This window comes from Tachysurus fulvidraco, chromosome 21 (genome assembly GCF_022655615.1).
Source record: "Tachysurus fulvidraco isolate hzauxx_2018 chromosome 21, HZAU_PFXX_2.0, whole genome shotgun sequence".
NCBI classification, from domain to species: domain Eukaryota; kingdom Metazoa; phylum Chordata; class Actinopteri; order Siluriformes; family Bagridae; genus Tachysurus; species Tachysurus fulvidraco.
In genome coordinates, this window is record NC_062538.1 from 20406808 (window position 1) to 20434307 (window position 27500).

At 45.1% G+C, this 27500-nt stretch overlaps 1 protein-coding gene across 6 annotated transcripts in view; it reads left to right on the plus strand.

The window, feature by feature from the left end:
• dym (dymeclin) overlaps nt 1–19310 on the plus strand; it is a 73643-nt gene extending 54333 nt beyond the window's left edge. For 4 of the 6 annotated variants that reach the window (XM_047805333.1, XM_047805330.1, XM_047805332.1 and 1 more), the window contains 3 exons: nt 6018–6200; nt 10421–10534; nt 17569–19310. In XM_047805333.1, the coding sequence (XP_047661289.1) occupies nt 6018–6200; nt 10421–10534; nt 17569–17718 (447 nt within the window). In that variant the 3' untranslated portion in view covers nt 17719–19310. Of the gene's footprint in view, nt 1–6017; nt 6201–10420; nt 10535–14366; nt 14455–15259; nt 15490–17568 lie in introns of all 6 variants that reach the window. The other 2 variants (XR_007138916.1, XR_007138917.1) reach the window with 2 other exon arrangements.
• The last annotated feature ends 8190 nt before the right edge of the window (nt 19311–27500 follow it).

Sequence of the window (27500 nt, forward strand, 5' to 3'; positions counted from 1 at the left end):
CCTAGCATTTTAATGCTTTTGATAAAGTAACCACCGTGAGAACATTAATAACGCTGGCGACAGTCTCCCGCATCGTTAATATGGCCGCCGCCCGTCTGCAGATCCATAGAGCCTTCCAGGAGGCAGCCATGGAGACTGACGGGCAGCAGGAGTTTTCCCCAGCAGGGCTTAATTCATTAGCACGAGGCCCTTAAGCCGCCCTGGAGCTACAACAGGACGTCTCCGTGAGTCAGGAGTCTGCGGCTTCGTGCTCCTGTTGCTCTCGCGGTCACGTTTACTGTGTCTGCGGGTTACAACCTTTTTTTTTTTTTTTTCCTTTTCTTCACATAATCTACAAGTGCACTCGCTCCTGTCGTTCTCACATCAGGATTCGTTTCAAGGCGATTAGATTCGCTGTTAGAGTTTCAGGTCGAATCTTAAAGGTCACCTCCACCGGATCCGGATTCTTATAAAAGTCCAACGACTCTGGTGGTCCGGGAACAGCCTGGAACTGTAGCACGGGTTTAAATAAAGCGCTTCAGACCTCAGAGTCAAATCCATTCGCCATCACGCCGCCACTTTAAGACGGAGAGCCCGAGGAATCTCAAAAGCTCTCGGGCCGACCGTGAACGATCGTCGTAGAAACCGTCGGTTTTTAGGTCACAGTACTGACATGGTGCATATAAGAGTCGCACAACCACACGGGAAAAAAACATCATCATCTTCTTTAGCCAGGAACGGGAAGAAACGACCCATTTTGTTTGGCCAAAGTCGTGTTTATTTACACGAAGGATTTCCTAGCAGCGCTAAGCAAGGCTACATGCTACTAATAAGACCATCGTTCAGACGATCAAGAGAAGACCGGTTTCCTCCCAGCACCTTCACCGACAGATGGCTGAACGTTCCCCACCACATCACACCTTCACACCCCCACCCGAACTCACGCTGCTTAGCTTGGCTGCGCTACAGTTAGCCTCGTGATCTCGCACCTCACATACCAGCAGCCAGGTAACGCTCAGCACGTCGAAAACCCAATCAAATCCAATCAAATGATGTAAAAGGGTTCAAATATAAACGAATCAAATGACAAATCCAGCTGTAAAGTTCCAAATAAAGCTACGAGTCTTCGCTGAACACCCGACGTTAAGTAAAGTGTGCTGGTGGAAATGTAGGAAGATAACGAGCATCGAGTTTTAGTCAGTTTATGCTACTGAAATTTGCTGCTGATTGATTATTTATTGAGGGGGGGCACGGTGGCTTAGTGGTTAGCATGTTCGCCTCACACCTCCAGGGTCGGGGTTCGATTCCCAACTCCGCCTTGTGTGTGCGGAGTTTGCATGTTCTCCCCGTGCCTCGGGGGTTTCCTCCGGGTACTCCGGTTTCCTCTCCCGGTCCAAAGACATGCATGGTAGGTTGATTGGCATCTCTGGAAAATTGTCCGTAGTGTGTGAGTGTGTGTGTGTGAATGAGAGTGTGTGTGTGCCCTGTGATGGGTTGGCACTCCGTCCAGGGTGTATCCTGCCTCGATGCCCGATGACACCTGAGATAGGCACAGGCTCCCCGTGACCCGAGACGTTCAGATAAGCGGTAGAAATGAGTCATTTATTTATTTATTTATTTATTTATTTATTTATTTATTTATTTATTTATTTATTTATTTATTTAACTAAATACGGTGCTTTTTAAAAAAAAAATATTTCAATTAATTTGCCAATTTATTTTATTTGTTTATTGTTCTTATCCGTTTATAGGTACTCTTAATCTCGTGAAACGTTCTGAAGACTTTCCCAAAGCACCGACACCGGAGACTTCCTTCCATAAACGTCAAACAAACGACATGAATTTAACAACGATGTCAAAACGTTCTTTTCCGTCATGGAAAACCGCCGAAATCCGACACCTCGCCTCCGGAACCGGAGACGTCTTGTCCGTCTTCTAGTCCGTAGGTCAACATTTCAAAGCGAGAAGCGCCGAACTGGAATTAGCTCGTCTTTTATTCGGGAACGGCGTCGGTCGCGTAAGGACCGATCCCATGTCAGGAGCCCGTAGTCTTTGTGGCGTTATAAATACGACTCTGGGCTCTTTGTGTGTGTGTGTGTGTGTGTGTGTGTGTGTGTGTGTGTGTGTTGTTTTTTTTTTGTTTGTTTGTTTGTTTCCTGTCTGTCACGATACTTCCAAATTTCGAAAGAGCTTATGTAAGGAAATCTGCTGTCTTTTGATGTCTGTTCACGTTCCTACTCTCCAGATGTTCACTGTGTAAACCGCTTACGGTCGGTCGTGAGACAAAAGGCGTCTAAAGGAGCGAGGCCGCCGTTGTAGAGCAGATGTCACACGACTCTGTTTTTTTGTTGTTGTTTTCTTCTGCCGCCAGTGGAATTTGTTTAAGGAAAATAGACCTTTTGATGTGGGGAAGTTGTTTCGGGGAGTTTGTTCTTCAATGCAAATTCTGTGGAGCGTAGATCACCACTTTTCTGCCCTCAATCTTTTAATTGAACTATTATATAAAAGTTGTAGTTTGTTTTTTTTCCCCGCTAGTGGCACGTATTTATTTATTTATTTGTTTGTTTGTTTGTTCGTTTTTGTTTGTTTATTTATTTATTTTGTCTATGCAAATGATTTGCGTGATGGTGAATCGGCTTGTCCGGCGTGCGGTCTGTGCGCTAGCGGGATATCGGCAAGCACATCGCATTCAACACACACACACACACACACACACACACACACACACACGTTGTGGTAAGTGTTGTCTGCTCGATCTTTATCAAAGTTAATAAGAGTTGCCGAGCCTACAGGAATACGCTCCCTAAGGCGTGTACACACACACACACACACACACACACACACACACACACACACACACACGTTACCGCCCTTTTGTTCGTCTCACCGCTTCCCCTGCCTGTTTTATCTAAGCCACGATTCCATCAGTTGTGAAATTCGACGCTTTCCTCTCGACTTTCCCCCGAAACTCGCTGCGTATTTTATTTATTTTCCTCCCGCCCGACGTAGGTTGGCAGCTTGGGTGGTGATGTACATGTAAACTTCACCACGGATAATCGAGCTTCCTGAAGTCCTCCTCGAAGAGCGAGCTGTTTGTAGAAGCAGATAAAAAACAAACGCACGAGTAATCGACGCAGTGTTTTCCTTCTGGTCCTCCTGGATTATAACGGCACTTTAATTGCGGGGGGGAAAAAAAAGTGAGTGGGCTTGAATGTGGCCAGAATTCTGCTACACGGTCCTCATCACACCTCCTCCACTTTCCTGCCCAATATCTCTCCATCCAACCTCCTCCACCATCCTGCTCACTATCCTTTCATCCAGTCACTTCATCTGATCCATCTACCCTCTCTGTCTGCTCATTAGATCTCGATCAATCCCTCTCTTTTGGCCTGCTTGCTATCCATCCATCAAGTGTCCTTTCTTGGACCGCTCGCTATCCCTTCATCCAGCCTTCCTTTCTTGGTCTGCTCGTTAGATCTCCATCAAACCCTCTGTCTTGGTTTGCCCGCCGTTCTTCCATCAAGCGTCCGGTCTCGGGCTGCTCGCTATCCTTTCATCCAGTCAATTCATTTGATCTTTTTTTTATCCATCCTGCCTCTCTCAGTCTGCTCATTAGACCTCCATCAATCCCTCTCTCTTGGTCTGCTTACCATCAAGCATCTCTTTTTTTTTTCTGGTCTGATCGCTGTTCCGTCATCTAGCCTGCTCGTAGGTCTGCTCATTATCTGTGTATCAAACCTCCTCTTTCCTCTGCCTGCTATCCCTTCAAACCACCCCCCCCCCTCTAGCTGGAGATTCTGGTCTTTTCTTTAGACCTCCATCGATCCTTTTCTCCTCCGTCGTCTTCTTCTCCTTCCTTTCTTCTTCTCCTTTCCTTCTTCTTCTTCTTCTCCTTTCTTTCTTCTTCTTCTTCTTCTTCTCCTTTTCTTCTTCTTCTTTCCTTCTTCTTCTTCTTCTCCTTTCCTTCTTCTTCTTCTTCTCCTTTCTTTCTTCTTCTTCTTCTTCTTCTTCTTCTTCTCCTTCCTTTCCTTCTTCTTCTTCTTCTTCGTCTCTGCTTCTTCTCCTTCTTCTCTCTTCTTCCTTCTTCTTCTCCTTCCTTCCTTCTTCTTCTTCTTTGCCCTTCTTCGTTCCTTCTTCTTCCTTTCTCTTCTTTCTTCTTGTCCTTTGCTTCTCATTCTGTTCGTATCTTCTATCATTCTTCTTCTTCTTCTTCTTCTTCTTCTTCTTCTTCCCTTTTCCTTCCTTTCTTTCTTCCTCTTCCTCCATATTCTCCTCCTGGTCTGTTTACTCCTTCATCTCAGCTCCTCTCTCGGTCTCCTCAGTACCACACCGTCCAGCCTCCTTGCGTGTCTGTGTGCTGTCTTTACCAAACGTTTGTCATCTCTTGCTCTGCTTCCTGTCTGTCCTCCTTCTGCCTTCATACTGTCCTTTTAACCAGGCTTTTGCGATGCCACATGTTACTATCCCTCCTGTTTCACTGTCCTCCTCCTCCTCCTCCTCCTCCTCCTCCTCCAGGGGGATGTACCTCAACCAAACAGTCCAGGCACATTCTCCAGCTGTCTCAGAGCCGGTCTTATGAAGAATAACACCTCATGTCTGGAACCGGACTCTCAGACACTTTCCACTTTGGCTTTTTCCCAGTAGTATTTACCAACCTGTAATGTTTGTAGTTACTCTACTGGTCAAAAGTTTAGACTTTTCCAGACATTTGTCACACAGGTAAATGATGACCTCACTTCCCAAAATGTTTCCTCAAGCACTTGGAGATCAGGAGAAGAAGTGAGGAGTTCTGGATATTGGGGAAGTTTGAGAAGAAATGCCTCTCTGTTGAAATAAGGCTGTTTGAGGAGGTACTTATGCCTCTTTTCCACCGAGGCAGTTCGAGTGCTGGTGCGGAGCCTAATTCTTTTCGAGAGCCAAAGCACCGGCTCTGAACCAGGAAAAGTGGTCCTTAAGTAGCACCAAAACGACTCAAGAACGACGGGGGCGGGGCTACTGTTAGCACCTGGGGGCGGGGCTACTATTAGCGCATTTGATATTTGATGTACCTTACGCATACTAATGTTTAATACACTTTTACTTTACCTCAATACCATCATTATCAGCACACATGATAGTAGTTAGCTACATGCTAAGGCTAATTTTTCTGTGTTTAATGATAAAATAACGTTAAGTAGTTTCTAGATTACGACCTCCGTTTATACAGATTACACGGAGCCGCACGTACACGCTGGATTCGCCGCGTTTGGATGCCAGTGTAGGTTCACAAAGCCATGAGCATTAACAGTAAAGCGACATCCACCATTGTTGTGTTAGTGATTGTCGCTGCTGCACCGACGCTGCTGAGAGAGATGAGACGTATACAGTGACGTCACACTCGGCTCTGTGACGCTCTCTAACCGATGGAAAGGCAAACCGGTTCGTAGAAGGTTCGCAAGTGGAACCAACTTTGAACCAGCACCAGCTCTGTACCAGTACCCGGGTCTTTTTGGTGTTAAAGGGGTACCTAGAGTGTGTAAAGCTTCCTCTTTCTAGGTCACTACATCCCATAATTCCCCACATACAGGTTCAAAATATCCGTGTTGTTATTCAAAAAAGCAGAAAAGTAGTAAAAAAAAAAAAGATGTCCAAACTTTAATTCAGAGTGTAATACAGTTTGCATTAAACACACAACTGCTCCCCGGGCACCGCAGCATAAATTGCTGCCCACTGCTCCGGGTGTGTGTTCACGGTGTGTGTGTTCACTGCTGTGTGTGTGTGTGTGTGTGTGTGTGTGTGTGTGTGTGTGTGTGTGTGTGTGTGTGTGTGCGCACTTTGGATGGGTTAAATGCAGAGAACAAATTCTGAGTACGGGTCACCGTATGCCGTCAGCCGTATGTCACGTCACTTTCTCTCTCACCCACACACACACACGCACACACACACACACACAGTCTTTTCAGGCATAAAAAACTGTGACCTTTATTAGACCTCTCTCTCTCTGTCTCTGTCTCTCTCTCTCTGTCTCTGTCTCTCTCTCTCTCTCTCTCTCACCCCAGGCACAGGACCTCAGTGTGATCGAGGAGGTGATCCGCATGCTGCTGGAGATCATAAACTCCTGTCTGTGTAACTCGCTGCATCACAACCCCAACCTTGTGTATGGACTTCTCTACAAGAGGGAACTTTTCGAACAGTTTCGCTCACATCCTTCCTTCCAGGACATCATGCAGAACCTAGATACGGTGCGAGTGAGCGAAAGAGAGAGAGTGTGTGTGTGTGTGTGTTTGCGCTTGAGAGTGTGTGTGTGTGTATGTGCGCCTGAGAGTGTGTGTCTTTATTTCATCATGTACGATGTTAAACCGAATAATTAAAATATAATAAATAATTAATCATTACCAATCCAGCCAAACCAGAGAAACAGCTTCCTGTTTGCATGCAGACGATTCCAACATTTCTGAAACAGTCCGATGTTGTTTTTTTTCCCCACAAACTCAAAGTATGTTACGTTTCTTTAACGTATCGGACCAGAATCGTACCGAGATCTGTTTCAGAAAATGTTCTTTTAATTAAATATCATCTCTTACTCCGTACTCACAGACTGCAGTGTGTTACTGAGGAGCTGAAAGCGTGTGGCGTCACACCACCTCATCACTGACTATCTGTCTCTCATTACTTTAAATCTAAAGCTGGGTGCTGTCTCGCTGTGAGCCTGAACACGTGTGTGTGTGTGTGTGTGTGTGTGTGTGTGTGTGTGTGTGTGTGTGTGTGTGTGTGTGTGTGTGTGTGTGTGTGTGTGTGTGTGTAAAGATTTGATGTCATGCTTCAGATTCCTTGCAGTTAAATTTGTGCAGTGCCGCTTTTTTGTCACGTCAACAAACGAGGAAAGATTTATTGTTAAATACCTTCAGGCAGCCATCCAGCAGGCAGGTCATCTAAAGTTCACCTGAACCTAACCTTACTACTGAGAGGGGGAGAGAGAGAGAGAGACTGGGGAGGGAGAGAGAGAGAGACTGGGAGAGAGAGACTGGAGGAGAGAGAGAGAGAGAGAGAGAGACCGGGAGGGAGGGAGAGAGACGGGGAGGGAGGGAGAGAGACGGGGAGGGAGGGAGAGAGACGAGGAAGGAGGGAGAGAGACGGGGAGGGAGGGAGAGAGACGGGGAGAGAGAGAGAGAGACGGGGAGAGAGAGAGAGAGAGAGACTGGGGGAGAGAGAGAGAGAGACTGGGAGAGAGAGAGAGAGAGAGACGGGAGGGAGAGAGAGAGAGACGGGGTGGGAGGGAGAGAGACGGGAGGGAGAGAGAGAGAGAGAGAGACGGGGAGGGAGGGAGGGAGAGAGACGGGGAGGGAGAGAGAGAGACGGGAGGGAGAGAGAGAGAGACGGGGGGAGAGAGAGAGAGACGGGGAGGGAGGGAGAGAGATGGGGAGAGAGAGAGAGAGAGAGAGAGACTGGGGGGGCGGGAAGAGAGACTGGTGGGAGAGACTGGGGGGGAGAGAGACAGGGAGAGATGGGGAGAGAAAGGGGGTTTAGGGAGAGCGAGAGAGAGCGAGACGGGGAGAGAGAGAGAGAGAGAGAGAGACAGGGAGAGAGAGATGGGGAGAGAGAGAGAGAAAGAGATGGGGAGAGAGAGATGGGGGAGAGAGGGAGAGACTGGGAAAGACCCACAATGAGAGAGACAGACAGACACGCATACAGACCTGGAGAGACGCAGAGAGACAGACAGATGGAGAGAGCATGACAGACAGACAGACAGACAGACAGACAGACAGACAGATGGAGAGAGCATGACCGAGAGAGAGAGACAGACAGACAGACAGATGGAGAGAGACAGAGTGAAAGATAAATGGAGATGAGAGTGAATGAGAAAGATACACAGAGAGAGATAGACAGAGAGACAGATGGAGAGAGTGTGACTGACAGTGAGACAGACAGACGGACAGAGAGTGACAGGGAAATGGAGAGAGAGACAGCGAGACAGACAGAGTGAATGAGAGAGAGAGAGAGAGAGAGAGAGAGAGAGAGAGAGAGAGAGAGAGAGAGAGAGAGAGAGAGAGAGAGAGAGAGAGAGTGTGTATTAAAAGAGGATAAAAACTTTGTCCTGAAGACTGAGTGCTGTAGTGTGGTGGAAAAGTTGTTGTTGTTGTTGTTGTTGTTGTTGTTGTTGTTGTATAGCAGTTGTAATATTTGCAGCGTGTTAGTTAGTGGTGTTGATGCTTTGTGTTGTGTTTGTGTTGTTTGTGTTGATGCTTTGTGTTGTGTTTGTGTTGATGCTTTGTGTTGTGTTTGTGTTGATGCTTTGTGTTGTGTTTGTGTTGATGCTTTGTGTTGTGTTTGTGTTGATGCTTTGTGTTGTGTTTGTGTTGTGTTTGTGTTGTGTTTGTGTTGTGTTTGTGTTGATGCTTTGTGTTGTGTTTGTATTGTGTTTGTGTTGTGTTTGTATTGTGTTTGTGTTGTGTTTGTGTTGTGTTTGTGTTGATGCTTTGTGTTGTGTTTGTGTTGTTTGTGTTGATGCTTTGTGTTGTGTTTGTGTTGTTTGTGTTGATGCTTTGTGTTGATGCTTTGTGTTGTGTTTGTGTTGATGCTTTGTGTTGTGTTTGTGTTGTTTGTGTTGATGCTTTGTGTTGTGTTTGTGTTGTGTTTGTGTTGTTTGTGTTGATGCTTTGTGTTGTGTTTGTGTTGTGTTTGTGTTGTTTGTGTTGATGCTTTGTGTTGATGCTTTGTGTTGTGTTTGTGTTGATGCTTTGTGTTGTGTTTGTGTTGTTTGTGTTGATGCTTTGTGTTGTTTGTGTTGTTTGTGTTGATGCTTTGTGTTGATGCTTTGTGTTGTTTGTGTTTGTGTTGATGCTTTGTGTTGATGCTTTGTGTTGTGTTTGTGTTGATGCTTTGTGTTGATGCTTTGTGTTGATGCTTTGTGTTGATGCTTTGTGTTGATGCTTTGTATTGTGTTTGTATTGTGTTTGTGTTGTGTTTGTGTTGTGTTTGTGTTGTTTGTGTTGATGCTTTGTGTTGATGCTTTGTATTGTGTTTGTATTGTGTTTGTGTTGTGTTTGTGTTGTGTTTGTGTTGTTTGTGTTGATGCTTTGTGTTGTGTTTGTGTTGATGCTTTGTGTTGTGTTTGTGTTGTGTTTGTATTGTGTTTGTGTTGTGTTTGTGTTGTTTGTGTTGATGCTTTGTGTTGTGTTTGTATTGTGTTTGTGTTGTGTTTGTATTGTGTTTGTGTTGTGTTTGTGTTGTTTTGTGTGTTTTGTTGTGTGTGTGTTTGTGTTGTGTTGTGTTGTGTTGTGTGTGTTGTGTGTTGATGGCTTTGTGTGTGTGTTTGTGTGATGTGTGGTGTGTTGTGTGTGATGTGTGTGTTGATGCTTTGTGTTGATGTTGTGTTGATGTGTTGTGTGATGCTGTGTTTGTGTTTGATTGTGTGTGTGTGTGTGTGTGTGTTGTGTTGTGTGTGTGTGTGTGATGTTGTGTGTGATGCTTTGATGTGGTGGTGTGTGTTGTGTTGTGTGTGTGGTGTTGTGTGTGATGATTTGTGTGTGTGTTGTGTTGATGCTTGTGGGTGTGTGGTATGGTGTGTGTTGTGTTGTATGGTGTTGTGTGTGTGTGGGTTGTGTGGTGTGTGTTTGTGTGTGTGTGTGTATTGTGTGTGGGGGTGTGTTTGGTGTTTTTGTGTGTGTGTGTGGTGGTTTGTGTGGTTTTGTTGTGTGTGTGTGTGTGGGTGTGGTGTTGTGTTGTGTGTGTGTGTGTGTGGGGTTGTGTTGTGTGTGTGTGTTGTGTTGTTGTGTGTGTTTTGTGTGTGGTGTGTGTATTGTGTTGTGTGTGGTGTGTGTTGGGTGTGTGTGATGTGTGTGGTGTGTGGTTTGTGTTGTGTTGTGTGTGTATGGTGTGTGTGTGTGTGTGATGCTTGGTGTTGGTGTGTGTGTGTGTGTTTGTGTGTGGTGTGTGTGTATGGGTGTGTTGGTGTGTTGTGTGTGTGTGTTGTGTGTGTTGTGTGTGTTTGTGTGTGTAGTGGGTTGTGTTGTGTGTGTGTGTGTTGTGGTGTGTGTTTGTGTGATGTGTGTGTTGTGTGTGTGGTGTTGTGTGGTGGTTTGGGTGTTTGTGTTGATGCTTTGTGTTGTGTTTGTGTTGTGTTTGTGTTGTGTTTGTGTTGTTTGTGTTGATGCTTTGTGTTGTGTTTGTGTTGTTTGTGTTGTGTTTGTGTTGTGTTTGTGTTGTTTGTGTTGTGTTTGTGTTGTTTGTGTTGATGCTTTGTGTTGTGTTTGTGTTGTGTTTGTGTTTTTTGTGTTGTGTTTGTGTTGTTTGTGTTTTGTGTTGTGTTTGTGTTGTGTTTGTGTTTTTTGTGTTGATGCTTTGAGTTGTTTGTGTTGATGCTTTGTGTTGTGTTTGTGTTGTTTGTGTTGTGTTTGTGTTGTGTTTGTGTTGTTTGTGTTGATGCTTTGTGTTGTGTTTGTGTTGTGTTTGTGTTGTGTAGGTTATCGGATTCTTCAGTCAGAGGTTGGAGCAGGCAGGAAGCGACCTGTCTGTAGAAAGAGTCCAAGAGGTCATCAAGAAAGGAGCCGTCGCCCTGCCTCAAGACCGCCTGAAGGTACGAACGGTGTTTACACCAACACACACACACATACCAACACACATACCAACACACACATACACACACACACACACACACACACACACACACACAGGGACTGACCCTGTACTGTGTCACTGCTTCATTTTCCAATGTAGAAACCAAACCAAATCTAAATATAGAAGCAGAGGCTTTAAGAGGAAGAACACACACACACACACACACACACACACACACACACACACACACACACACACACACACACTGCACAGGACTCACTGTGATACAATCAGTTTCTGTTTATTCTGACTCTGAACTGAAACCTCAGCCCAGTTTGTTTGTTTGTTTGTTTGTTTGTTTGTTCTCTAATCTTCGGCTCTACTTCCTGTTCCTGTTTCCACCCGACCATGATGAGTCTGACGTCCATGAGACCTCTCCATCAGGGAGAGGCGTGCGGCGTAAAACCGTACAGGACGTCCACGTCACCTCAGCGTCTGAATAAGTCGCTTCTCTACACGTCGGCTCGTCAGATCAGTAAATACGTTAGATATCGTTTCTATAGCGACCATCCAATAATAATAAACAGATCAAGGGCAGAAATAATGTTCAGTTCAACATCACATCGAGTTCTTCATGTTCTGGCCATCAAACTGAACAAACAGGTGGTTGGTAGAAAGATGGCAGGTCGTCATCTACTTCCTCTTCTACTTCCTCATGTACTTCCTCTTCTACTTCCTCATGTACTTCCTCTTCTACTTCCTCTTCTACTTCCTCATGTACTTCCTCTTTTACTTCCTCTTCTACTTCCTCATGTACTTCCTCTTTTACTTCCTCTTTTACTTCCTCATGTACTTCCTCTTCTACTTCCTCTCTATCGTGGATTTCTTCTTCATAATCTTGTGGTTTTCTTCTTCATCCTCATCTCTCTCGTGGTTTTCTTCTTCATCCTCATCTCTCTCGTGGTTTTCTTCTTCATCCTCATCTCTCTCATGGTTTTCATCTTCATCCTCATCTCTCTCATGGTTTTCATCTTCATCCTCATCTCTCTCATGGTTTTCATCTTCATCCTCATCTCTCTCATGGTTTTCTTCTTCATCCTCATCTCTCTCATGGTTTTCATCTTCATCCTCATCTCTCTCATGGTTTTCTTCTTCATCCTCATCTCTCTCATGGTTTTCTTCTTCATCCTCATCTCTCTCATGGTTTTCTTCTTCATCCTCTTGTGGTTTTCATCCTCATCTCTCTCGCATGGTTTTCATCTTCATCCTCTTCTATATCTTGGTTTTCTTCTTCCTCCTCTTCTTTTTTTTTTCTTCCCCTCCTCCAGCTGTTCCTTCTTTTCCCATCTGCACTAGTGATGAGTGAATGACTAGTGCCTCGTCGTCCTGAGTTTGACCTCGTCGTACGCGTGCGTTCTCTCCCAAACACACACAGAAGAGCAGCGTGTAAGTTCTCGCCCTTCATCCTGTCTTCCTGAGGGAACAGAAGAGAAAGTGCAGAAGGAAGTGTAGCAATGAGTGTTCAGGCTCAGGCTTAATCACCATCATCACTAATGTCTCCTCCATGGTCTTTCATTACTACTGTATGACACACACACAATGACATCTCAAGGAGAACACACACACACACACACACACACACACACACACACACAGCAGGGGCCCAGGACGCAAATAAATCTACACTCCTTACCCACAACCCCCTGCTGCTGGTCATAAATCAGACAGTAAATATGTAGCGTGTGCACTGTTCATCCGTCATGCTGCACTCTCCTAATTGTGTGTGTGTCGTGTGTGTGTCGTGTGTGTGTCGTGTGTGTGTCGTGTGTGTGTGTTTTATTTTTATGAACATGAGCCTTGAGTAATTTTTTTTAGCCACAGCATCTATCTCTCTCTGCCTCTCTCTCTCCCTCTGCTCTCTCCCTCTATCTCTCTCTCCCTCTGATCTCTCCCTCTCTCTCTATGTCTCTCTCTGTCTCTCCCTTTCTCTCTGAGTATGCTCTCTCTCTCTCTCCCTCTATCTCTCCCTCTGCTCTCTCCCTCTGCTCTCTCCCTCTCTCTCTCCCTCTGCTCTCTTCCGCTCTCTCTCTCTCTCTCTCTCTCTCTGATTATTATTATCATCATCATCACTGTTCATGGACCAACTCAACTGGTGTACCCTTGCTCCATGAACAGTGATGATGATGATGATGATGATGACGATGATGATAATAATCATCATCGTCATCACATGAAGTTCACCACACCAGCTCTAATGTTCTGCTGTTCTTCAGCAGTTTGATCTCGCAACATTTCCACCCGCACGAGCAACAGTGTTTTTCCCCCAAATAATTTATTTATTATAGCGAGGTTGTGAATCAGCTGCGTGTTGTTACAGTCTGACGTAAACGTGTTTGTATTACTGAAACATCGTCTAGACACTGTGTGTGTGTGTGTGTGTGTGTGTGTGTGTGTGTGTGGGTCTCCTGGGTACTGAAATTGAGAAACGCTTGTCTAGACAGACAGATTTATTCACACACACACACACACACACACACACACACAGACACACACGCACACATGATCGCTGCTGCAGATATTAGGGTTCCCAGAGGGGTGTGTGTCTGTGTGGGTGTGAGAGAGTGAGAGATCGGGAGAGGGAGAAAGGTGAGGTTCTCTCCTGCTGCCCTGACAGTAAACACTTAGACACACACATGTATGCGTACACACACACACACACACACAAACACCCACATACAGGGAGGGCAGAGGAACACTTAATCCTCCATAACATTAAACCCACCCGACCACAGACGGTGACGACCACAGACGGTGGACGACCACAGACGGTGGGCAACCACAGACGGTGGGCGACTACTGACGGTGGCGACCACAGACGGTGGCGACCACGGACTGTGGACGGCCACAGACGGTGGGCGACTACTGACGGTGACGACCACAGGCGGTGACGACCACAGACGGTGGGCGACCACAGACGGTGGCGACCACAGACGGTGGCGACCACGGACTGTGGACGGCCACAGACGGTTGACGACCACAGACGGTTGACGACCACAGGCGGTTGACGACCACAGGCGGTGGACGACCACAGGCGGTGGACGACCACAGACGGTGACGACCACAGACGGTGACGACTCCAGGCCGTGACTCCAGGCCGTGACTCCAGGCCGTGACTCCAGGCGCTGTTCTGTGGGATCAGACCTGATCTGCTATCCTTTACTCCTCGTACACATCAGTGAGGCGAGACCACACATGACCCAGTCACAGGTTTAGCGCTTGTTCTTTTCTGGACCACAGACTAATCCCTGAACACCTGATCACCCCATAATACCTGCTGTGTCCCAGACGATCTGTCCCACTCGTCTAGCCCGCACAGTTTGGCCCTCAGTCCTTACTCTTGCTCATTTTTCGAGAACTCTCATGTCTTGATTGACAGCTGCCACTCTAATGAGATAATCGATATTAGTCTCTTGTGTTAATGTTACTGCTGGTCAGTGTACACACACACACACACACACACACACACACACACACACACAGCTGGTCAGTGTACATGGGCAAAGGCAGCATTTCTTTATCTGTCTCTCTCTGCCCTGGCATTCTCTGTCTTTCTGTCTTTACATGCTTTCTCTTTCTTTTACACTCTCTCTCTCTCTCTCTCTCTCTCTCTCTCTCTCTCTCTCTCTCTCTCTCTCATTGTCTGTCTGTCTGTCTCTCTGTCGCTCTTATTGGGAACAGAGAGAACAGTGTGTAGTAGGTCAAGTGACCCGAGGCTGTGGGATTTGTTTGGTGTGTGTGTGTGTGTGTGTGTGTGTGTGTGTGTGTGTGTGTGTGTGTGTGGTGTTCTGTAGTGATAAGACAGAGACAGTCTGGCTCCTTTAGGAGTGGAGGGAGAATATGCTGCAATCCAGCTTGCACAGAGACCTCAGTGTGACCTTAGTACGTACACACACACACACACACACACACACACACACACACACACACACAGTTCTTGTCTCCTACATATTCAAACTTGCTACTGTAAACTGACGTAAATATAAAGAATGAACGTATTCATGTTCACAAAGGTCACATCGTCTCGTATTGGTGGGCTTCTTGTGTGAGTTCTGCTTTGGTGGTGTGTGTGTGTGTGTGTGTGTGTGTGTGTGTGTGTGTGTGTGTGTGTGTGTGTGTGTGTGGAGGAGGATGATGATGATGATGATGATAATGACCTTGGATACCAGCCAGTCATGAGCCAGTTCTGCCCAGACCCTGTCTGACCCACTCTTCTTTAGAAACATCATGTTCTGGGATGTGTGTGTGTACTGTGTGTGTGTGTGTGTGTGTGTGTGTGTGTGTGTGTGCCTGCCTGTGTGTGTGTATGTGTGTGTCTGTGTGTGTGTGTGTGTGTGTGCCTGCCTGTGTGTGTGTGTGTGCCTGCCTGTGTGTGTGCCTGTGTGTGTGTGTGTGTGTGTACTGTGTGTGTGTACTGTGTGTGTGTGTACTGTGTCTGTCTGTGTCTGTGTGTGTGTGTGTCTCTGTCTGTCTGTGTCTGTGTGTCTGTGCGTGTGTGTCTGTGCACGAGTGTGTGAGTGTGTGTCTGTGTGTGTGTGTTTTTAGGGCACAGCATTACAGATTCAGTGAAGTGTATTACAGGGTTTTGGTGTAAAAGTCTCTGTTTATATAAGGCGTGTGTATAACAGGTACAGGACACGAGTGTTTTTAAACTGATCATGTGACCATCGATCTTCTGGGATTGCAGGCAAACGGCCAGCGATATCGTGTCCCGTTTCGACTGTCGGTGTACTTAAGCTTCACGAGTATCGATTGCACCTGGAAAAAGTTCCGATTTTTATTCAGAAGCATGAACTGGTCCAAACTGGAGCATGAACTGGTCCAAACTGGAGCATGAACTGGTCCAAACTGGAGCATGAACTGGTCCAAACTGGAGCAGGACTTCAGTGGTGGACTATAAAGATGTGTAAAGTTCAGGTGAGAAGCTCAGAGTAAAATACTGTGAGTGTAACACAGCTGCAAGGTCAGAAATCTTTAAAGAGCTTCACCGTGGTGATTTAAACACGCTCGTCCGTGCTGTCCTCGTTAGCCTCCTGACCCGAAGCGCTCTGCCTCGCGTGCCTGCTTGACCGGCGTCGCTCTCTGTGCAGTGTAAAAGGAGAGCGTGTATCCTCAGGGCCGGCGCATAGAGGCTACGCTACGATCCGAGGTGGTGCGGAAAGCTCATACCGATGGCATCTCGCGTAGCGCGGACAGATGAAAGCGAGTCGAGGCAGGCTCGTCTGAAACGGCAGGCAATCTGATCGGCCAGCGGTGCATTATTGATGGAGCCGGGCCGCCTACCTGCTGGCGCTCTGGCTGGCACCCACCTGGCATCGGCTCGTGTTCGGCTCAGCCTGCTGCTGACGGAGATGCCGCTGACCTTCTGTCAGATCTGGCTAAACGACGCTCTGGGTGGCGCCAGCGTAGTTTTCAGGGTTTTCTCGCCGGGTTCTAGTGGTGAAGGGAAGGTGGTGAAAAATCTTACTTATATTCCAGCAGCCACCAAGTCAATATGTCCTTAGACGTAAACGTCCGGTCTTCGTGCCGCCTCCGTGACTCTAAATCTAAAGTTAAGTACATAAGTATTGGAGCTCTAGATTTTGTGTAACTTTCGTAACCCATACTAGCAAAGTGAAAAAAAATTGTATGGAATTTGGTTCCTATTTGTCTGCACGCCAAAGAAAACAAAAGGGAAATTAAAGCCGTGTCCTTGTCCAAACAGCACCGTCTCATGTCTCTGCTGATCACAGGAAACGTCGTCCATGCAGATACGGAAGCGTGCGGATGTTTTAGGGGGACGTAGCTTTAGACGAGCCCTGAAGCGAGAGGCTGTGGTTTCTCACCGTACCGTTTTACAGTAAGACGGAAGAACAAAGCGATCCGGCTGCTCAACTGTAGCACGGAAATGTTTCTGTTTATTTCTCTTTATTAATCGAATAAGTGAACAAATTATCGGCGCTTTCAGGGCAGAAGGGATCGTACGCTCTTTCCCCTGTCAATCACAGTGACTCTAGCCAATCATAGACGTCTGTGAGGTGACGTATGTGGAACAGGGCAGTCCTCAAAGTGCGTCACGCTAACCTGCGAACTTCAGAGGAAGCGTGTGTTGATCTGAACCTTCTGAAACTCCAGGAAGGGAAACTCCAGGGTTGGGGGTTCGATTCCCGCCTCTGCCTTGTGTGTGTGGAGTTTGCATGTTCTCCCCGTGCCTCGGGGGTTTCCTCCGGGTACTCCGGTTTCCTCCCCCGGTCCAAAGACATGCATGGTAGGTTGATTGGAATCTCTGGAAAATTGTCCGTTGTGTGTGTGTGTGTGTGTGTGTGTGTGAGTGAATGAGAGTGTGTGTGCCCTGTGATGGGTTGGCACTCCGTCCAGGGTGTATCCTGCCTCGATGCCCGATGACGCCTGAGATAGGCACAGGCTCCCCGTGACCCGAGGTAGTTCAGATAAGCGGTGGAGAATGAGAGTGAGTGAGCGAGCATTACGTTCTGTGTTTGCTAACAGCTGACGACGGATCACTTTGCTACGTGGTTTGGTTTTATTGCCTCTTTTCCAATCTTGAGATCAAAACAAAAACAGCGAGAGAGATTTGTGATCAGCGAGCGCGGTGCGGACGGAACGTCCGGCGCTAATCACACGGCGAGAAGCGACGGTAAAGCTTTACTCGAGTTACTCACGAGTCGAGAGTTTGGTTTAAACAGGAAAAGCGCCCGAGGTGTCGAGATAACTGTTACTTAACACAGCTGAAGTTTATTTACCTGCCTAGTAGATGGTATTACAGAGAAGAGTCACCTTTACACCGTGAAATCAGATCGCAGAGCGTTTTCAGGCTGCGGGGGGAAACGTGTGAACTCTTCAGTGCCATCGTATAACCACAGCTGTGGAAACATCTGGGAAGAATCGATCAGATTCATCAGAGTTTCACCTTTTTTTGTTCTGCAGCCAAATTATAGATAACGGTGGATGATATGATATGAATTTTTGTGGTGTTGTTTTTTTTTTTTCCCCCTGCAGAAGTTTCCGGAGCTAAAATTCAAGTACGTGGAGGAAGACCAGCCCGAGGATTTCTTCATCCCTTACGTGTGGTCCTTGGTCTTTAACTCTGCAGTAGGTCTGTACTGGAACTCTCAGGGCATTGAGCTTTTCAGCATGGACTCAGCCTGAGAGAACGTTTGGTGAGTGTGTGTGTGTGTGTGTGTGTGTGCGCGTGAGCGTGTGTGTGTCTGGACGTTCCGCTTGACTGTCAGCTCGAAAAAGGCTTCGGAAAGTTTCTCGCAGCTTGAAGGTCTAAGGTGAGAATCGGACATGCACTCGTGACTTACCGGATCACTTCCTCGTCATCGGACTCCCGGGCTTCCGTCATCTCCAGCGTCTTCTCTCATCAGCAACGAGACGCCGAGGACACGTCAATCAAAACACCGCACACTTACTGAACAAAGAGTCACCTGGGCGGGGATGGGGGCGGGGCTGGGGGCGGGATCGCACTAAATTCTGGGATCGGTACATTTCTGCTGTGAAGCGAGCATTCATTACCGCTTCCGAAGCTTTTTTTTTTTGGGCCCTGATTATAATGTGACGTTCGCTGTTTGTTTTTCAGTAGGTCATGTAGGAAAGGTCAGGACTGAGATAGAATAAAGAACATATTTCTAGATTTAAGTTTATTTCTAAATATTTAGGAAATGAACGAATAAGAAATCGGGTCATTTCTGGATTTCAGGCAGCGGTTCAGCTTTACTCAGAAGTCGAAATATTAAAGCTTTCTGCTCGTTTGCTTCTTTTGGTTAAACAAATGACTTATTTATTCTCTGACCTGTTCCTTATTTCAGCTCTTCAGCATCTCGTATATAATATAACACTTTAGTTTTTTTTTTGTTTTTTTTTATATATATATATATAAAAACGGCAGAAATCGTTCCTTCTGTAAAACGAATACAGATCGTAAACATATTTTAGATACTTATAAACTCTATTAAATACTGTAAAAATTTATGTATCATTTTCGTGTATTCATGTATCCAATGGATCGATCCATTAATAAATGCATGGACGTGTCACAGCATGTTTGGGACAGAAAAATGCATCTTTCTTTTTTTCAGTTTCTCACACTTTTTTTTTTCTCTCTATTTTTCTCTCTCACACACACACACACTTCTTTCTGTCTGTTTTGTCACACTTTCCCTGTACGACGTGTGCGTCACAGTCTCCATGTTTCTGTTACTGTTGTGGCTCATATTGTTACACCACGTTAAAAAGGTTTATACTTACTTTTCTTTCATCTGGCAACGTGTGTGAGATCCGTGTATCGTGACTCGTGTAGCGGCACGGACGGTATTTTACATAAGTTTATATTGTAATAAAAACCAAAACACACACACACACACACACCAGAAGTAATAGGACAGTTACTGAATCACACTACACACACTTTCGACTGATTTATTTTTTCGATTGAATTGATGACCTGTAATTTATATTTTTTGCTAAGTTTGTTTTAGTGATTTTTGGGACAGAGGAAATGTAAGTCATGGAGGAAGTACAGAATGTTACACACTCAGGTAACACAGAGGAAATAATAATAGTAATAATGTACCGTATTTAGACTGCGATCAGAACACAGTCTCCGTTCTTTCTTTCTTTCTTTCTGTTCACCGCTCTATAAATGATAATAAATAAAAATCTGAATGTATGTGTGTTCTTAACCTTTAACTATTTGCCTTTGACTTTGAGTTTGAAAATAAATGAGAGTTGTTGTTTTTTTTGTTTGTTTGTTTTCATTGTTTTTTCATTGATATACATATATATATAGATTTTTTTTTGGTGATTTATTCTGGAGATGTACAAACAATGTGTTAGCATTAGTTATAACAAAAAAAATCCTGTGTATTTCCCTTAAAATGTCTCTTGGTGGTTGATTTTTTCCCTTTGTTTGTTTGTTTGTTTGTTTTTGTTTCCCCCACATTATTTCTTTACGTTTACATTTTTTTCCTTCAACAAATATTACCATCAAAAAAAGGGGACGATTTGTTGCCATGGTGATGGGATTAATTACACTCCTGAGGTCTCGATTTCTTGGGTCCGGACCAACATTTTGGTGTTTGGTGAATCAGTTTTGCCGTCTGATAACCAGTATGTCAAAAAAGTTCAGTCTGATTCCAGATTGGGGTAAAATCTTGTCTTGGGGTAAAATCTTGTCATGGGGTAAGGTTCTGTCAGGGGGGTGGTTCTGTCATGGGGTACAGTTCTGTCATGGGGCACGGTTCTGTCAGGGGGCACGGTTCTGTCTGGCTGTGAGTACAGTGGGTAAGGTTCTGTTGGGCGTAAGTTTCTTTTGGCAATAAGGTTCTGTCAGTGGGAGGTTTTTGAGAATAAGCTTCTATCAGTGGGTAAGGTTCTGTCAGTGGGTAAGGTTCTGTCAGTGGGTAGTTTTTGAGAATAAGCTTCTATCAGTGGGTAAGGTTCTGTCAGTGGGTAAGGTTCTGTCAGTGGGTAGTTTTTGAGAATAAGGTTCTGTCAGTGGGTAAGGTTCTGTCAGTGGGAAGTTTTTGAGAATAAGCTTCTGTCAGTGGGTAAGGTTCTGTCAGTGGGTAGTTTTTGAGAATAAGGTTCTGTCAGTATGTAAGGTTCTGTCAGTGGGTAAGGTTCTGTCAGTGGGATGTTTTTGAGAATAAGCTTCTGTCAGTGGGTAAGGTTCTGTCAGTGTGTAAGGTTCTGTCAGTGGGAAGTTTTTGAGAATAAGCTTCTGTCAGTGGGTAAGGTTCTGTCAGTGGGAAGTTTTTGAGAATAAGCTTCTGTCAGTGGGTAAGGTTCTGTCAGTGTGTAAGGTTCTGTCAGTGGGAAGTTTTTGAGAATAAGCTTCTGTCAGTGGGTAAGGTTCTGTCAGTGGGTAAGGTTCTGTCAGTGGGAAGTTTTTGAGAATAAGCTTCTGTCAGTGGGTAAGGTTCTGTCAGTGGGTAAGGTTCTGTCAGTGGGAAGTTTTTGAGAATAAGGTTCTGTCAGTGGGTAAGGTTCTGTCAGTGGGTAGTTTTTGAGAATAAGCTTCTGTCAGTGGGTAAGGTTCTGTCAGTGGGAAGTTTTTGAGAATAAGCTTCTGTCAGTGGGTAAGGTTCTGTCAGTGTGTAAGGTTCTGTCAGTGGGAAGTTTTTGAGAATAAGCTTCTGTCAGTGGGTAAGGTTCTGTCAGTGGGAAGTTTTTGAGAATAAGCTTCTGTCAGTGGGTAAGGTTCTGTCAGTGGGAAGTTTTTGAGAATAAGGTTCTGTCAGTGGGTAAGGTTCTGTCAGTGGGTAGTTTTTGAGAATAAGCTTCTGTCAGTGGGTAAGGTTCTGTCAGTGGGAAGTTTTTGAGAATAAGCTTCTGTCAGTGGGAAAGGTTCTGTCAGTGGGTAAGGTTCTGTCAGTGGGAAGTTTTTGAGAATAAGCTTCTGTCAGTGGGTAAGGTTCTGTCAGTGGGTAAGGTTCTGTCAGTGGGAAGTTTTTGAGAATAAGCTTCTGTCAGTGGGTAAGGTTCTGTCAGTGGGTAAGGTTCTGTCAGTGGGAAGTTTTTAAGAATAAGGTTCTGTCAGTGGGTAAGGTTCTGTCAGTGGGAAGTTTTTGAGAATAAGCTTCTGTCAGTGGGTAAGGTTCTGTCAGTGGGTAAGGTTCTGTCAGTGGGTAAGGTTCTGTCAGTGGGAAGTTTTTGAGAATAAGCTTCTGTCAGTGGGTAAGGTTCTGTCAGGGTAATTGGCTTCCCGTCCTGTCAGAGAAACTCTGTTAAACCTTTAAACAAGATCCTGAAACCTTCAACCGCTCAGTTGTACGACTTTATCAGCATAACGAGGGTGTGTTAAGAGATTGGCTTCTCCTTTATGTACCAGCTGAACCTGTCAGATTAGAACAGTTCCAGCTGAACCAGCGGTAGAACAACGCAGCAGAATCGGCCACGTCACCGAGCAGAAGGTTTAAACAGGGTCTAGTTAACCTTTTGGAACCAAAGTGGCTTCCTTGAGGGTTCCTTTGGACAGTTCATTGTTCTAGTCTCCAGTCTAATGAACACGTTACTGCAGCTGCTTTAATCCCAGTGACGTCAAAACTGTCCATCATGAAGGTTTTTCTGTCTAAATAACAAGATATTAAGAAAATCATTTGTTTCCAGCTTGTAGTTCAAGGCTTCAGTTGTTTTAGTCGAACAAAATACTTTCTAAAATACAGGTGAATGCAAAAGTTTGTACACCCTATGTTTGTTTAGTCGTGGTAAAAAGAAAGAGAGGGATTTGGACATCTGAGGAGTTCGAGATGGAAATACAATGAAATAAAGCGGATTTATTTCACATTCTGACAGTTTGAACCTTTGAACTGAATTTTTTTATTACTTTTTTGTTTGTTTAACTATGAATATGAGAGTTCCTCGGGAGGTATAAATGACTAAATGCCGTTAAACCTTTTATTCCTCTTAGAGTCCATGAGTCGGACTTTAAACGGCCCCATTTGCATTAATGTGTTTATCCTTTATTATTACATGCGCTAGCACAAGGATAAATTGTCTGTTTAATTCATTATTTATTGCAATAACGCGTTTACGAGCAGCTCTTTGGCTCGTACGCGAATGCCCTCGGGATCGCGAGTGTGTGCGATCCTTTCATTTACATTTACATTTATTCATCAGATGCTTTTATCCAAATGACTTTAACACAGATTCCAATCCATATATATTTGTTACAGCAGCAGAGGGTTAAGGGTTTCACTTAGAAATTCCCCACAGAGGCTCGCTGGCAATCCTGGGATTTGAACTTTCTGGTCAACGGCGTAGTTCTGTGCGAAGGCTCGGCCTGGTCGCTGCTATGTGTCCTTTATTCTTCCTCCCTTAATGTTCCCTTCTTCTCTTATAGGCTTTTGTTATGGATTTATTTAGTTAGTTAGTTAGTTAGTTGGTTAATTATTTATTTTGCACAAGAAGCCAGAGTATAAAATAATTGTGGGCGCGAGAGAGATCGAGAGAGACGACTTCAGGGACGGCTGTTAAACCGGCATCTGGAATTCTGGTAGGCTTCAACGGTCTAATGAGCTTTACACTAGTCAATACAGTAGATCTGTCGGTGGAGCTTTTTCTATCCGAAACAAAACAAAGGTTCTGGATAATAGCGTTGGTTTTAGCTTTTTATCCCAGAAACTAAAACATGGCATTTTTGCGCCTTTTTTTTTTGTGTCCCCATATCAAGGCAATTTATTCACTGCAAACAAACTAATCTGCCAATAGAACCATATTTAAAGCTTAGACGTAATCGTCATTTGGTTTCACGTCATCAAATAGGAAATGCAAGAACATTTGAAGTATTTTTTAATTATTATTATTATTTAATTATTTAAAATAACATGAAAATGGCAAAATATTTTTCTTATTGTGTGTGCAAGAGGAGCAGAGATGACGAGCAAAACATCCAGTCCCACATGTCTACAGAACGTCATCAGGTTAAAGGAACAGGAGGCTGAAGTGATGGTGAGCTGTGTGTATTTCATGGTTAATAATAAAAAGCAAAGCTACAAACATACCAAGGAGGAAATACAGCATCTTCAATACAATGCAATAATGAATTCAATTTAATTTATTTGTGTAGCGCTTCTCACAAGTCGCATCGTCTCAAAGCAGCTTTACATAAGAATGGAAACAGAAATTAAGTTACTATATATATATATATATATATATATATATATATATATATATATATATATATATATATATATATATATATAAAAACAAAATAAAAATAGATAACTTTTCCCTAGTTGGGCACGGTGGCTTAGTGGTTAGCATGTTTGCGTCACACCTCCAGGGTTGGGGGTTCGATTCCCGCCTCCGCCTTGTGTGTGTGGAGTTTGCATGTTCTCCCCGTGCCTCGGGGGTTTCCGCCGGGTACTCCGGTTTCCTCCCCCGGTCCAAAGACATGCATGGTAGGTTGATTGGCATCTCTGGAAAATTGTCCGTAGTGTGTGAGTGAATGAGAGAGTGTGTGTGTGCCCTGTGATGGGTTGGCACTCCATCCAGGGTGTATCCTGCCTCGATGCCCGATGACGCCTGAGAGGCTCCCCATGACCCGAGGTAGTTCGGATAAGCGGTAGAAAATGAATGAATGAATGAATGAAATTTTCCCTAATGAGCAAGATGGTGGTGAGGAAAAACTCCCTGAGATGATATGAGGAAGAAACGTTGAGAGGAACCAGACTCAGAAGGCAACCTCATCCTGGAGGAAAATATAGGAAATATAATACAATTATCCTGATGAAGCTCTTCAAATCTTTACAGGATCCAGGGAAGAGGACAGTTTTTATTTAGAGTCTGTTTAATGTATGGTATGTGTGTATGTGTGTGTGTGTGTGTGTGTGTGTGTGTGTGTAAAGCAGTCGGCGAAGGTCTCGCATCGACTCGCTTGTCGTTACCTGGAGAGTCAACTTACCGACTCTCGTCTTTCTGCACATGAATCAGCCGAGGGATTCTGGGAATCGTATTTCTACACACTGCCACATCACGCTCGAACGTTCTCGACTCGGGACGTGCGTATAAACTTATACGATCCCACAATCCTTTGGGTTTCGGTGATGATGAATGAGGACGCACGCAGGGAGGAGGAGGAGGGGTGGCTGAAACACGAGCTGCCGGGGTTCCACTTTTCCACACAAAGTGTCTTTACTGTTTGTAATGATGTATATGTGCACACTGCCTTGGAAGTGGGATAACAATGATCTATGAGCTGACACATTTTCTCCTCCCAGCTTGTATTCCTGTGTTCAGTCTCGTCTCGTCTCGTCTCGTCTCATCTCTGGACTGGTTAATAAAAAAAAACAAAAAAAACGTATGATTTAATGAAATGTTCCTCATCTACATAAATCTGTCGTTTTTTTGGTTTTTGTCTAGTTGCAGATCGTCGCTTTTTTCTTTTAACCCGAATATTAAGATGGATAATGTTATTAGTCTGAAGGCTTCTGCGGAGAAATAAAACAATGTGTATAGAAATGTGTAGCTTACAGACACTTAGTTAACCTCTCTGAATATTGAATGTGTGTGAATGGCTAACGATGGCCTTGTTCGGTCTCAGGCTTGGCTGTGCGTGACAGTGGACAGCAGGGTCGAGCGTCTGGGTGAAACTCGACACTCCGAGCTGAAACCGAGATCCGTCTCGGGCGACGTCAAGCGTTTTTTTTTTGTTGTTGTTTTTTTAACGCCTGCTTTCGTCGGCCCTCGGTAGAACGATGTGACGTTTCAATTGCAGGAACTTTCTCTGGAAGTCGTTGTGCATTTCCTCCAGCACGACATTGCGGGTCGTTTCACCGGCATCGACCAGATTACATATTTCTGGGCAGGATGGAGTTTGACAAACTGGTGACAGTCTGGTGGTGAAAAACATTTCAGCAGTGTTTGTTATGTGTATCCAGCACCAGAGCGCTCAAAATTAGACCTGGAACTGTGTGAATGGATCCAGAACTATAGTTCCTCAAAAGGTTCTGGAATCTCAGTAGAACAGTCTTTAAGTTAGGAAGTCATACCACTTTCACCGGAACTGACTGGCATTTAGGCCACGCCTCCTTTTATGGAACCGATGGGCATGTAGGCCACGCCCCCTTATTGGAACTGATGCCATTTAGGTCACGAATCCTTTTTGGAACTGATGGGCATTTAGGCCACACCTCCATCTTTGGAACTGATGGGTATTTAGGCCATGCCTTCTTATTTGAAACTGATGGGTATTTAGGCCACGCCCACTTTCAAACAGATGTGCATGTAGGCCACGCCCCCTTATTGGAACTGATGCCATTTAGGTCATGAATCCTTTTTGGAACTGATGGGCATTTAGGCCACGCCTTCTTATTTGAAACTTATTTGAACTGACACACCACTCTTTGGCACTGACTGGCATTCAATCCACACCTCCTTCGGAACTGACGGGCATTTAGGCCACACCTTCCTTTAATTCGCCCTGACGGTGCACTCTGCCGTCCCTCTTTTTGTGGGACTGACAAATACAAAAGCCACGCCTCCTTCCTCAGATCTGATGCACACTTAGGCCACACCTCCTTTAGTGGGACTGACAGATACATGACCACACCCCATTTCTCTGGACTGAGACACTGAGACAGAGACGGCGATCAATTCAAAGCAACGAAGAATCTTTACGCTCCTGAACTTCACAGATTATAAAGCCAGCAGGTTTTTTTTCCTCTAATTAGCTGCTGTTTGTTTCTGCAGAGCCACACGTTCTATTTTAACCGCAGCGCGACAGACTGAACTCGCACTTTGAGACGTGCTGCTTGTCTTTGAGCACGCTGACTTTACAGCGCACTTCGGGGTCATATAAGTCTCGTAAAGTCGAGGTCTGGAGTTCGAGCAGCTCGTCGTAAAGGCCTGCGAGCCGCCGCTGTTCCTCCTCTGCACCGAGACGGACAGACTGGAGCTGCACCACAGCATATGGTGTCCACACAGACACACAGTAAAGGCACAGGGGGGTGGAGGGCCACGGAGGATCTGCTTTTTCTTTCAGGACAGCACCAGATGATTCTCTCTGTCTCCCACACACACACACACACACACACACACACACACACCCCTCTCTTTGACTAGATTATACTTTACTATACTTTACACTCCTTTACACACGTGTGATAGTGAGGTCACATGTAGATGTAATTAATTAAAAAAAGAGATTTATTTATTTATTTATTTATTTATTTTTAATTTTAATGTCTTAGTATAAGGACCATTTATTTATTAACACTGCATTTTGTTCTTTATTTGTTTGTTTGTTTGTTTGTTTGTTTGTTTGTTTATTTGTGCATTTAATATCTGACATTTTGTCTTTTTTTTATTAGAAAATATTACAAGCTTAACACTTCCCTTTACATTTACATTAACCTTAACACGGGGCAGTTCAGCTCAACTGGTTAAGTGGTTAAACAGGGTCGTTGATCAGAAGATCGGGGTTCAAGGCCCAGCACTGCCAAGCTGCCACTGCTGGGCCCTTGAGCGAGGCCCTCAACCCTCCCTGCTCCAGGGGTGCTGTATCATAGCTGCCCCTGCACTCTGACCCCAACCTCCTCAGTTGGGGTATGTGAAGAAAAGAATTCCACTGTGCAGTAATGTATATGTGGCGATAATAAAGACTTTGCCCCTGTCCTTCTTCCTCTTCTTCAGCCTCACAGTTATGAAAGCTTTTTATGAAATCTTTAGTTAAAATAAATAATAAAAAAATAATCATTCCAGAACACACACACACACACACACACACACACACACACACACACACACACCCTGCGCTCAGGTCATCCTCGAGCCCACCAGCCTGAGGGTCTTTTTGTTAGAGCAGCTGCAATTTGTCCATTTTTTCCTCTGCTTTCCTTCGTCAGTGTGTTGCAGCAGGACCGCAGTGTGCACATGCACTCTGCAGCGCTGACGCATGTCCTCGGGCTCAAACCGCTCCGCTCTGCTTTCTCTATGTGTATACGAGGGAGTAATTATGCGAGGTAATTATATGTTGGCTTCTGAGAACATAAAAGTCCTGTGGTAATTTTGAAAAGAGCGCTCGGGTCTTTCACATGCCTGCTATTCACTACACAGGAGCTTATTGTCAAACTGGGCTTGAGCATGTAGGGACTAAACCAGAGGCCTGTAGTGAGGAACACGGACACAATGCGTCCTGCCTCGGGTGATGTTTCCTACAGCCTACAGCGCGCACACACACACACACACACACACACACACACACACACAGACGAATTAGGCTGCTCCTGACATCATGCATGTCAGCCGTGATGTTTTGCATCTCGACGCTCTCTCACCCGATGATGTGCTGTACATGTACTGAGGCCAGCTGCTGTTCTGTGTACAACGTCACGTGATGTTTCTGTTTGCTGTGAGCTTTGGAAACTCTGTGTGTGTGTGTGTGTGTGTGTGTGTGTGTGTGTGTGTGTGTGTGTGTGTGTGTGTGT